General features: G+C 44.6%; 1 protein-coding gene across 1 annotated transcript; it reads left to right on the top strand.

Annotated features, from left to right (window-relative positions):
* Positions 1 to 1,944: 1,944 nt before the first annotated feature.
* On the top strand, positions 1,945 to 6,081 carry Tmem215 (transmembrane protein 215). Its single transcript, XM_041667329.1, has 2 exons — positions 1,945 to 2,574; positions 2,811 to 6,081. Exon 2 carries the CDS (start codon positions 2,869 to 2,871, stop codon positions 3,562 to 3,564), a length of 696 nt encoding a protein of 231 aa, XP_041523263.1. The 5' UTR covers positions 1,945 to 2,574; positions 2,811 to 2,868; the 3' UTR covers positions 3,565 to 6,081.
* The last annotated feature ends 7,110 nt before the right edge of the window (positions 6,082 to 13,191 follow it).

Below are 13,191 nucleotides of genomic sequence, written 5' to 3'. Positions count from 1 at the left end.
GCCATCAGGCTGTCCAGGCTGTTTGAAACGACCCTGGAAAGAGGGGCAAGGCAGGCAAGCTCAGAGAGGGAGGGCCAGCGACAGAACAAGTTCCACTTATAAAAAAAAGAGGAGTCTAGGACATAGCCTCCAAGTGAGTGGTGGGAGGATGTGTGGGTACCAATAAAGGATAAGGGGGGGCTTCAGGGAGAGAAGAGTGTTCCGTAATTGGAACAGTACAGGTAACTAATTGGTTTCCCCCTTTTCCTGAACAAAACCGACTTCCAGAGCAGCAGTGAGTCTGGGAAATAGACTAACAGGTGTGGGTCCTCAGGCTCCTCTGCCGCCCAGACATAAGCAGATGCCTGCACTTGGAGAAGACAGAAAAGCCACACTTTCCTGGTCCAAATAGCCGCCCGTCTGGTCCTTCACCTTAGCAATCCACCCTTTCTTCTTCCTTCCTTCTTAAGTGGTTCTGCACCCAAAAGTGCAGCCGCAACTTAATAGGCTTGAATACAAGAGACACACACGATAACACCAGAATAAAAATGAGAAGAAGCCCGGCTTCTGGTGACCCTGGCTGAAGTGAGAAACCGGTGGATCCACCTTGGCTCTTCCCTCTGCTTCAAGCCAGGGTGCGCCAACCCATCCGAAATCGCTCTTCAGAGCCAATTTCTTCCAAAGACCTCTCCGGTGTTGGGATTCTTCTGACCACATCCCAGCTTGCCTGGAGTCATGAATGAGGCTCCAAGCTCTGACTTACACCCGCTAACCTGACGGCACCATCTGTCAAAACCTTGAAAGCTTTCGTTGATCTCTGCCGACCCCCGCCACCCCCCCTCCCCAATGTGCTTAACCGCTTAGTGGGTAAAGCCAAGCATCCTCAGCTATAGGCAGGTCTCTGATGATTTGGCTCCCACTTTCCGTGTTGAGAGCAGTAGGACCGTACAGTATGAGAGGAAAAGAGTCTACATCCCATTTTGAACACGAATCATGCACCAAAGCCATGTGCTACAAACTTTACATTTATGCAATATTCACAGTGTTTGCTCAGATATCTAGTGTTAAAAGTCTCCTGCCAGAGTGAGAATATGAACAAAGAGGTCAAGACCCATTCATTCTCTTTGGATGGATACCTTGCACAACCTAGATATAGTAGGGAGGGCCTTGGACCTTCCCCAAAGCAGTGTGCCTTACCCACTCTGAGGAGTGGATGGGGGGTGAGGTGGAGGGTAAGTGGAGGGAATGGGAGGAGGGAGCAGGAACTTGGATTGGTATGTAAATTTTTTTTAAAAAAAAGATGGTTTGTTTTCTTTTAAAAAATAAAATAAGTCTCCTGACAATTATTTTTCAGGAAGGTGGTGTCACTCACTCTGGTACACAGGGCAAGCTTAGTTGGAAAAGGCCTGGGTATCAAAATTCCTTCCCCAGAATCCCAGCGCCTCAACATGAAAGAATGTACTTTTTACCTTCCTACTTCTTCTCCTCAACCTTAAACGGTCCAGGTGAAGAATTACGGCCTCATAGAGTCGTCCCTTTGAGCCAGAGAAACCTATACATTCCGTGGACCCTGCCCCAGACTAGCAAGACAGGAGTCAAACAGTGCAAAGCAGCATCACCCATCGCCGGGCAGGCCTGAACCGCCAAACCAAGGCCTCTCCTGCTGGCTACCTGGACGACCCTGAATGAAGACCAGAACTGGGATCCCTTTTTCCTTGCCCCACTGGGTGCCATTGGAACCATGGCTGTGGGACTGAGTTTCCAAAGCCATCTTCTGCCAAGTGCAGAACTGGGAGACCAGCGGAGGAGACTCTGGTGACTCCTAGAAGCAGGCAGGTCTTAGCGCTCCTACAGTCGGGCGCATTCCTGGGGTGCTCAGGTCAGGCGGGAGCAGAGTGCGACCCGGTTCCTTCGAGGGCACCTCGCGCCTCGAGGAGCTGCCAGGGAGAGGGGTATGGACAGCCCCAGAGCACCTGGCTGCTGTCGGGACAGAGGCATCTCTCAGGTCTGGAACTGGCCAAGGCAGCAAGTCCCCTTTTCACCTCCCGCTGGCCCCGGACCCCTCAGACCCTGAATTTGGAACCCAGACTCGGACGTCGCACCGGCTGCCTCGTGGGCAAGAGGATCTGCTCTCCCTCTTAGGGCAGCGGCTTGGACGCGATTGGACCCGCCCGCCCGCTCGCTGCTCTGGGACGAAAGCCCCCGGAGCCTGCTTGGCGTGACCACCCGGCTCTGACCCCCTCGCGCCCCCGCGCGTCCATCTCTGTTCCCAGAGCGGTGCAAGTGATGTAAGGCGGCCAGGCTCGCGCGCTTTCCTCCTGCCAGGACAGAGTCCTCCCTCCCCGCCGGTGGCAGCGCTGCGCGCCCACTCTGCTCGCTGCGCCAGGCTCCGCTTCCAGAGCTCCGGAGACCTACACGCCAAGAGCCAGGCTGGGAAAGACCCTCCTCCTCTGTCCCACCTCCTATGTGCGGTGTCGGTGGAAAAGCCAGGCTCGGCTCTCGGAACCTAGGGAGAGGATCAAGGGACAGCCTATACGAAGGTTTCTGGAGACATTCAGGCTCTCACCATTTACGGGAGGTGGCAGGAGCCTTCAGGTAACTTGGTGACCCTACTTGGTGCACGTTGGTGTGAGAGAGACAGAGTTGCAATAGTAGATGGGGACGGGGAGGATAGGGGGAAGAAGGGAGGGAGGAAAAGAGGGGAAAGAGAGGAGGAGGAGAGGGAGAGAGAGAGAGAGAGACTGAAAGACAAGAGTCTTTCAGAGATAGCAAGAAAGAGTTGGTGGGTGGGAAGTTGTGAATTTTTAACCCCTGTGGTTTCACTTCCACAGAGGAGAGGAGGGGTGCTCCCTGGCTACCAAGCAGCTCCCAACCTGAATGGAGTGAAAGATGCGGCCTGATGACATAAATCCGAGGACTGGGCTGGTGGTGGCCCTGGTCAGTGTTTTTCTGGTCTTTGGCTTCATGTTCACTGTCTCTGGCATGAAGGGGGAAACTCTGGGGAACATCCCTCTGTTGGCCATCGGGCCAGCCATCTGCCTACCAGGCATCGCAGCCATTGCCCTGGCCAGGAAAACCGAGGGATGCACCAAGTGGCCTGAGAATGAGCTACTCTGGGTCCGCAAGTTACCCTGTTTCCGGAAACCCAAGGACAAGGAAGTGGTGGAACTGCTGAGGACCCCGTCAGACCTGGAATCCGGCAAGGGGAGCTCAGATGAACTGGCTAAGAAGGCAGGCCTCAGAGGGAAGCTGCTCCCACAGGGGCCAGGTGAGGTGCCTATGGCCAGCTCCATTACCACCCCCACCCCCACAGAGGAAGCAGAATGCCAGAGTCTAGTCCAGAGTGGGCGTCAGGAGGAGACATCCAGATATCTGGATGGCTACTGCCCCTCGGGCAGTTCCCTCGCCTACAGTGCCTTGGACGTCAAGGGCTCAGCTGACCGCCCTGAGCCCGAGGACAGCATCTTCTTTGTACCCCAGGACAGTATCATCGTCTGCTCCTACAAGCAGAACAGCCCTTATGACAGATACTGTTGCTACATCAATCAGAGCCAAGGCAGGTGGGACCACGAGACAATAGTCTGATCTGAGCAGCCAAGGGTCCCTTGTTGACAGATACGTTGCTACACTCAGCTCCCAATGGAAGAAAATCTCTGCTCCAACAGCCTTCGTACTCTTAGAAACTGGCATGGTATGTGATGGGGTGCAGACCTCTGGTGCCTGATACTTGTGTAAATACGCATGTAGGGGGCAGATTTTAGGGACGAGCTGAGGTTTACTTCTCGTTAGGGAAGAGGAAGTAAATAGGGGAAAAAAAGTTCCATTTGCTTCTGAACAATTTAAACAATGTTGAATGCTTTGTAAAGCAGTCCCCGAAAGTGCTAGAAAGCCCCTGGTGACAGTCAGGGCATCTAGAGCCAGGTATTAAAGGATGCAGGGCTGTCCACACAGAAGCTGGCTGCTTGTGCCTGAAGAAAGGGGAGGGAAAGTTTATGTTCCTTTATACAAAATGAGTTTTGCCTGTTGAAAATGTTGAAAAGCTTTTCATGTATGGCAGCTGCTGGAAGAAATAAAAATCAAGATAGAATAGGTAAACCCTCCTCCTTAAATGGGTTGGATTTCGGAGGAAGCGGACTTAAATATAGCTGGAATGTATAATTGAGTCCTGGCCTCTAACAAGGTCACTTTTCAAATAAAGTGTTGATTCTGTTATGTGAAAAGTTATTATTTCAGATGGCTGTGTTACGTCTTAAACTCTTCATTTGTGTTGATTTGCTGGAACTTTATCTGAAGTTTCTAAATATTTACTAACATTCATGTATTTCCTTACCAGGTGCAAAATGACTTGATGTAATATTTTCATAGATTAGAATTTCTTTTTATCAAAACAAAATTTACATACATACACACACACACACACACACATATATATATGTATATATGTCTCTCTGTCTTCAACATTTTGTAGAGGCATGTACTAGGAATTACTATATGCCTTTTAAAACATGAAACTGCAAAGGGAATTAACTAGTCCTGAACATTCTGAAAAATCTGAATGAAATGCAATGGTCATAAGCCTCTGGAAATGCTGTCATGTGAACATTTGTTCAACAACCTCCCGCCCCAACCACGATTGTAAATGCCAATGAAACAAGAGTTCATTTATAAGATTGAATTGAAGCTCATATTTCATTAAGTTCACTGGACCAGTAAAATTTACATGATAAAAATCTCAGTATTTCCTATTTTGTGGCTGAGGGAAGAAACATCATAATGGTATCCTAAAATTTACTTCCTGTTTTTCTTGCTTAATTGCAACCGATAAGAATAATCAGCTGAAATGTCGTTTTACCCCTCTTGTAAGAATAAATGCATTTATAGAAACAGTGACAGATTTAGTCTTGAGAATTAGGATTATTTTATACTCTTCAATGAAATTTAATTCTAATTATTATACCAAATAGTTTTAGTCACCTCCCAAAAGGTGACTTGAGGATAAAAAAATTGGGGAGCTCATCTCTTTTATGTATTTGAAGTTCAACTCTGTGATTCTTAAGTCAACTGTCCTTAAGAATTATACTCGTAAAAGTCATAATTTTTGAATGATGTTTGAGATCAAAAGTATTCCATCTTTTGAGTCAGGCCTCAATGTCTGGAAATGAGATGCTTGATCCTGGACAGAGTTCATCTTCCAGCTCTTCAGTTTCCTACTCTATGGAAGAGAAATGGGGGAAAGAAAGACTGATTTACTCTAAATTGTTTGTCGCATTCATTCCCAGGTAGCATATTTTAAAATAGTAAATCAAAGGAATTACTGTGTGTTGCAGCAAGTAAGCTACAGCAAAATGCATGCCCATGTTATGCAATACATGGTCAAAGCCATGCAATGTGGATTAAAATGCTACTTCTCAAAAGAATTCTATAGATATATGAAAGCAGATGTATTCCATTACTAAATATTATCTATTAGATATCAATGCATTCCTGGGCACTGAAACTGAAAATATCGAGGGTAAGATATTTTTGAAGAAAAAAAAATGTTTTAATGTTGATGCAAGCCAAATCAATGCCATACAGCTTTGCAGCCCATGGGCCTGACTGCAGGGCTGTGGTGGCGAGGGGAAGTTTCCTAAGTCTCAATAGCTGTTTCAAAAGCAGAAAATAGGATTTATATAGAGAAGGTTATTGGAAATGCAGTAACAAAATCTTCTCCCATGCTTGCCACTGTTGGCATTGTCAGAAGCAAGAGGGTAGAACAATGCTTGTTTGGGCTCAGCAAGTCCTCCATGGGTCTGAGGAGAGAGGACTGGAGTGTCCGCTAAGGTCTGAAATTTGGCGGAAGTTGCCTTCTGGAAACAGTTTAGAATTTTTCACATAATGTTTACGTGTGTGCACAGAGTCCCGTTTCCAAGTCAAGGGTCAAATATTGACTTAGAGATATAAGCTATTTTTAATCACATTTTCAAGTTGCATTTCAGGAAAAAAATTCTTCCATTTACCTATTTAAAATACAGAAGCTATCTAAGTATACATTTGTGTATGTTTTCCTGTGCTAAATGAATTGGTTTCAGATGTTAAGCTGGGAGATTTAACCTTCTTCACCCAAAGAATAAAATGTGAGTTGTGACTTGTGTGGATTTTTCTTAGCATCTTCCACTGAGCCACCCCCTCCTCTGTGCTGCTGGGCGGCCTGTGTCCTAATCAACACTGTGGTTCTATTCGAGGTGAACCTGTTGTTCTTTTGAACAGAGATATAAGAAAGGGGACAAAGGTGTCCCAAGCCCTTAGAGGAAAAGGGAACATTCCACTCATTCAAACCTACAGCGTGAGAGATTACTAATATTAACATAAGAAGCAAGAGGGCTGTTCCCTGACTCCTTTAAGAACTCCCAAGCTGCTAGAAATTGAAATAGGCACTAGTTCCTTTTTCTTTGCTTGTTTTCAAATACTTGTTTTCTACTTAATGCAAGGTAGGCATTCTACTTTTGAAATGTCTCCATTCAACTTCTCTTGCTGTGTGTCCCTACTTAATTAGGACCACAGGTTCTTTCCCCATCTGCCTATTTCTCGATTCCTAAATGTGAATTCAGCCAAGACACGCAAGCTGGAGCATTGGACAACTGTTTCAAGATTTACTCTCTGTTGCGACCATTCTGGGGGAGGGATTCAAGTACAGTTAGGTTCGGGCTCTCCTCCAGCTCAGCTTATCAACTACTGCGAAGTGTTCTTAGTACTGTGGATCCTGACATCTACTGAGCAGACACACACAGAGGAGGAGGGAGGGTTAAGGTTCGGATGTCTGCTTACTAGGGGCGGCCCTCTGTGCCCACAGCACTGACAGCTGAATTCACTATCTTGGCCACCATTGTGATTTTTATCATATTAAAGAAAAATATCCTTGCTGGGCATGGCAGTCATGGTTCTGTAATCCCATCACTTGGCGGGGGGGGGGGGGGGGCAAGAGCATCAAGAGTTCAAAGTCAAAGTCATTCTCACTGTAGATTGGGGGACAGCCTGGTCTGCAGGAGACCTATTGAGAAAGGGAAGCTGCGTTTGAGAATCCGGATTCCTAGCATCCTAACAGAACTGCTTTATTCCTATCTCGCTGCCTCATCTTCCAAACCTGTCCACGTGCATATGCAGTGTAATGATTATAGCAGCCTGCTTTTCTTTTTCTTGTCTCCCTTAAATAACCTGAGCGTGCTCCCCCTTTCTGTGTGTTATGATAATCAGTTAATAACTGTAATAAGCCATTTTGGTGGTTCCATAATCCATCATGCCAATGTTATTGCTGACCATATATATAACAGTATTATGGATGTTTTTTACCATCTGGCCACAGAAATGAAAACTCACCATTGAAAAGCTGTCTCCTTGCAGAGGGGGCAGAAATATGTAACTGTTCATATTGCTGCTCATCTTCTCTTCACACATGTAGCTCTAAGACCCAGGGTGGAAGGCAATACGATGTTGCTTCAAAACGCCTTCTCAACACTAGATTATAACAAGGTCGGCCTTCAAAAGCACAATGTCCAGCAAGCAAAAAATAAGTGAATAGGCTTAATTGATGGTAATTTCTAGTATTCTTTTTTTTCTTTCTTTTCTTTATTCCGAAAAGGCAGCCCATGCACCAGGAATAAATCCTGGTCCCATTGCTAGGGGTCCCACAAACAGACCAAACCACACAATTGTCACCCACATTCAGAGGACCTAGTTTGTTCCCATGCTGTCAGTCTGGAGTCTATGAACTCCCACTAGCTCAGGTCAGCTGTCTTTGTGGGTTTCCCCATCATGGTCTTGACCCCTCTTGCTCATATGATCCCTCCTCCCTCTGAAAGTTAAATGTGAAGATTTTTTTTTTTTTTTGCAATTGACCACTTCTTATTTTCATAGAAACGGGCAACTGTACGTAAGTTTTCAGCCTGAGGCAAGACCATATGGAGAAAATTTGCTTTGAAACTCATCTTCCTGTAATTCAGCAGAGTGTGAGCAGTCACCTGCTGTGCTAGCGAGCTGACCACCGGAACCGCTCCTAAAGACACACTCTGATGGTTTTGTCAGCTTCCTCACACGCTGTGTGGCAGCTTCCTTTATTTAAATGTGTTTTAAAATTTTTATTCATTTTGGTAACTTTTGTCTCACTCATTTTTTTGTTTGTTTCTTTTGATTCTTTTTACTTTATTTTTTGTTTGTGAGAGAGAAAGAACATGAAGTTGGGTGGATATGGGGGTGGAGAGGATCTGGGAGGAGTTAGGGGAGGGAAAATATATAAAATTTTTGTATGAAGAGATTTTATTTTTAAAAGTTGGGTGATAAGATAAAATTTAGCTGGTGATGTAGGAACTGTGCATGCAGCCATGGAGCACAGACGGAGGTCAGGGGACAGTTCTCTCCTTCCACCATGTGGATCCCAGGAACAAACTAACACCAATAGGCTTGATAGCAAGTGCCTTTACCCACAGAGCCATCTTGCTGGCCCCTGCAGCAGCTTCTTGACTCCCCAGCTACAACCTGCAACTGGCTACCAGAGCCTTTGTCTAAGAGCTCCCTGGGGAAAAAGATGATATTTGGTCCTTCCTTTCCTCATTTTTCCCTCTAAAATGCGTCCTGCCCTTGCTGGGTGAAAACTCCAAATGGCACCATTTAGTCACACTAAAAGCCTATTTCCCTTTTTATATTAAATATAATCAGCAATAATGCAGACTGAAATAGGCTTCTGTGGGTCGAGATCCTAATTTCTGTTTGGTATACTGTTCCCCTGGAGGAACTGCCTCTGATATCACAAGGGAACGAGACGTACCTTTGCAGAACATCTCCCTCCCTTCATGTTTGACCTAACCCCCTCCCTCCATGTTTGACCTAACCCCCTCCCTCCATGTTTGACCTAACTCCCCTCTCTCCATGATTGACCAAACTCCCCTCCCTCCATAGTTGACCTAACTCCCCTCTCTCCATGCTTGACCAAACTCCCCTCTCTCCATGTTTGACCTAACTCCCCTCTCTCCATGATTGACCTAATAATTGCCATCACCTGATCTCTGGGTCAGTGGTTGACCAAACACACGACAAGAACTGGTGATTTTTAGAACGTGTGAAATCCACCTTTTGAATTTACAACCAGAAACAAAAGTAAATCAGTGCTAATAGTATTAGTATTGCAAGTATATAAATAAAATAGAAACCCCAGCATTGGCAACTGGCCCTCTGCTAAACTCTTCTCGCTTAACCGCGTCTTCGAGGTAAAGTGGCTATTCTCTCGGGTTGGTAGTGGGGAGCTGGGCTGCCAGCTCCCCCACCTCATCCCCACCCCAGCTCCCAAAGAAGTTCTCTTTCCACACTGAGACTGTGGTTTGTATCTCAGAGAAGCCCAATTGTTCTGGAAGAGGATGATAGCCATACTCAGCAGTTCCCATGAGCACTACTTAAAGCCAGTCTTAATAACTTCTAACCTATATAGATTGTCCTGTGAATTTTCCCCACTATCTGACTAGATAAAACGTATGTGAATAACTTTTCCTGAGCCATAAGGACCACTGAGATCTTGAACAAGACAAGACATCCTTTGAATTGGAAAAAGAGGATGTGTGAGATTTTCCAGCCCTGTACAGAACACCTGACACAGGACTGTCCCGGCTCGTGCTTTCAGAGGCTTAAACCCATCAAGGTGTAGAGAGCAGCATGCGTCATGGCAGCGAGAGGACAGAGGGAAAACTTCCATCTGCGCACTTTCTCCTCTTCTCTGGTTCTATTCCAGCCCCAGCCAATGGGATTTCCCCGCCCACACTCAGAATTGATCTTCTCCCTTAATCATCTCTGCAAATGTGTTCACAGGCATGCCCAGATGCAAAATAATAATAATACTAAAAGGGAGACGCTGGAGAATTCTGACACACTTTAAATAACTAAGAAAGCACATCTGTATATTTAACTTTAAAGTTTATTCCAATGAGCACAAAATTTAACTAGAAATACCTTCCTGCTAGACATAGTTTTTTTAAAAAAAAAAACAACAGAAAACAGCGAAGAAACAAGATCAAATGGGTTAAAAATGATGAAGAAAATGTGATACACATACACAATGAATATTATTTAGCCTTAAATAAATAATAGAGCAAACGGTAGAATAAGCATGAAGAAGTAAAGTGGATAATGTTAGCTAAAATTTTAGAAAGATGAAATGAATAAAGTCAAATGATCTTAATCCATAAACTCAGCCAAAATTTTTCACTGAAAGAGGAATGTGCTATGGTTTAGGTAGAGCCAAAAATCCAGAAAACTGAGGTTGCACTCAAGTCCCTTCCCAGGCAGGATTCCCCAGGGTGGGATGCAATTGTTCAGACTTGGCTGTTGGGGAACTCCACTGATTTTGTGACTATGACTCCTGAAGTACAGACAATAAAATCAAAACAGACTAAGGAGTACATTAAATTAACAAGCTCTAGAGCCAGTGAGATGGCTCTGTGGAGGAGGCTCTGGGTTCCCGAGTTCAGTCCCTTCCTGGACAGCCCACGTGGTGGAGGAAGACAGCCAACTCCACACATGTGACATAGCTCACACATGCACACATACTATAAATAAATAAATGTTCAATTTTTAATTGCTTCTGCACAGCAAAGGAAGCGATCATCAGAGCAAAGAGATAGCTTATGTAATGGGAGAAAACGTGTTTATCGTACAGCTGATGATAAATCAGTAGCCGAAGTAGACACAGCACTCAACCTACTCGGTTCCAGAAAACAACTGCCTAAAGTTGGGGGAAGGGCTTACTAGACATTTCCTTTTTGAAAAGTATAAATAGATAACAAATGTATATATGGAAAATATGCTCAAAGCCACTAATCACCAAAGATGGACACATTAAAACTAAAGTGATATACTACATTATACCTGCCAGAATGGCTGCTGAAATTGGCGAATGCTAACAAATGTTGGAAAGGATGTGGAGAAGGAGGAGCACTGTATATTGTTGATGAGAATATAAATTATCTGTTATGTAGAACAACATGAAGTATCTCCAAAAAAGTAAACGAGTTACCATATGACCCAGGCACCCCTCTACTGATTGTCGATGCCAAGGAGCTGAAACCAAGCGTCTATATCTAGCTTCATGTTCCTTGTAGCATTTTTCTCAATAACCAAAACGTGCAACCAAGATCAGTGTCCAACAATGGATGGACCAATTGTTTAAAAGTTACGCACACATGATAGAATATTATTCAGCCTTAAAATGGAAGCATTCATTATTATTCAGATAAACCTAGAGAATGTTATGATAAGTCAGATAATCCAGATATAGAAAGACAAACTTATGTATGGAATCTAACAAGTCAAGTTTATGAAATGGTATCTGCAGAATACCATTGATGGGGGATGCACAGTAAAGATGTTGACCAGGAACACAAATTCAGTTAGGAAGAACATATTTCTAATCTCCGTCTCCTTTCTCCCAGCATTCAGTTTAGTTTTCCTTGCCCGGCTAAGTTCTGCTTTTCTATAGGCCCAAAGCAGTTTCTTTATTAATTAACCAATAAAAGCAACACATAGACAGAAGGACCTCCCACACCAGTCTCTCCTCTACAGGAAAGTTTAGTTAGTCCCAGAGTCCCCAGGCAATTCCACTGTCAGAGAAGAAAAGATCAGAAGCAATCTGCCAGGCCTCGCAGTCTACAGATAAAGAAGTCCTGGGCAGTTCAATTATTCCCAGCAAAACTAAGGGAGGAACCTCAGACCCAACTTAACTAGGACTTGAAGCTTTAACCAAATCTGACTTTAAGAAGAAGTCAAAGAAGTCAAATCATCCCTGCTTGCAGATGGTATGGCACTACACTTAAAAGACCCCAAGACTCCAAGGTGCTCTGGGCTCCAGAAGAACCAACAAAGTCCTCACCTCACAGAGGCAGCCTTACAAAGACAAATTAGGCACATTTTTTCTCATATACAAACTTAGGAGGGTGGAGGAACAATGTGGAAAATTGGTAGGGCTAGTTGGAATGTGGAAGGGGAAAGGAAAATAAGAAAGGAAGGATAACAGAGGGTGAATGTGATCTACGCAAACATCCTATGCAGGTATGGGTATGTCATCGTGAAACCTGGTGCTTCATGTGACCAGAAATTTTTTCTAATTAAAAAAGAATTAAATCAGCAAGTAACTGTTTGCTTTGGTTCTATTTCTGGAATAAGTTTCATTCCCACTTGGGGACAAACAACTAATTGGACAAAGCAGTCCCCTTTCCCAAACAATTGTTCTGCTGTCGCAAGGACTGGAATAACTCACAGCTTTTTCTGGAAGTGTCTGATGGAGACCCAGTTTCTGAAATCACCAGCTCTGTGGTCCTCACTCCCGACAGGCTGAGACATGGGGACATGTCTTCCATCACAAAGAAGCAGGGTATTAAGGATGTCAAACTCATTTACTTCTTTCTTTTCCGTGTCTCAAAATTCCTCTGCTGCTTTGACTTTACAACCCTTCCTATGCAGACATGTCTGCCACTTTAAAGACTGTGCCACTGAGTGTTTTTGTTCCCCGAGATGTGACTGCATGTTTTATAGCAAAAGGTCTCAACATGCATATAGGCAAGGGGATGGAGAGTTAGACAAAGTCAATCAGTCATTTTCTGTCCATATCTCCAACACTCTGGATATCTCCTGGATACAGTGGCTCTAAGTAAATGCCTATTGATGAGAGAAAATAGAATTCCTTAGGACCATTTGTTATCATGCACCCTGACCATAGCAATGTATGCAGCAGCCCCTGGGGCTTCAGAACCAGCATCCAGAGAGCTGTATTTGGTGGAATCGTGTCCTAATTCCTAAATCTAGAAGAACCCATTGAAGGGAGTCAATTTTTCAGAAATCATAAAGAAAATTTCAGAAAATCTTTTTTAAAAAAATCAAAGGAAAGGGAGAGAAATTATATAATCCCAGAATTACCTGGGAAAGTGTTCTAACTGCAGAAAGAGGAGCTGAGGATCAAGACATAAGCGGTTCGGCTGGCTATAGTTTGCTTTCAGAGGTCCAATTTCCAAGGCCTCGCTTAGGCTTGCCCAATCAGAGCCACCAGGTCCCCCCCCCCCCACATCCTGAAATGATCAGAAGGAGTGTTTTGTCTAAGACGCTGTGTGAGATACAGATATGATGGAACCAGTAACTCATTGGCAGTCTCTGTCTTCCCTTGTCCCAATCTCTGATTTACCCAAGACCTTCGGGAATTTT

Source organism: Microtus oregoni, unplaced genomic scaffold, assembly GCF_018167655.1.
Source record: "Microtus oregoni isolate MIOR12 unplaced genomic scaffold, Mior012 000017F_ref0000208, whole genome shotgun sequence".
NCBI lineage: Eukaryota > Metazoa > Chordata > Mammalia > Rodentia > Cricetidae > Microtus > Microtus oregoni.
The sequence above is the reverse complement of the archived record's forward strand: the minus strand, read 5'-3'. Positions and strand labels throughout refer to the sequence as shown.

Excerpts from the sequence above, each read along its gene's own strand:
- Tmem215 (XM_041667329.1), top strand. The coding sequence starts at position 2,869 with ATGCGGCCTGATGACATAAATCCGAGGACTGGGCTGGTGGTGGCCCTG.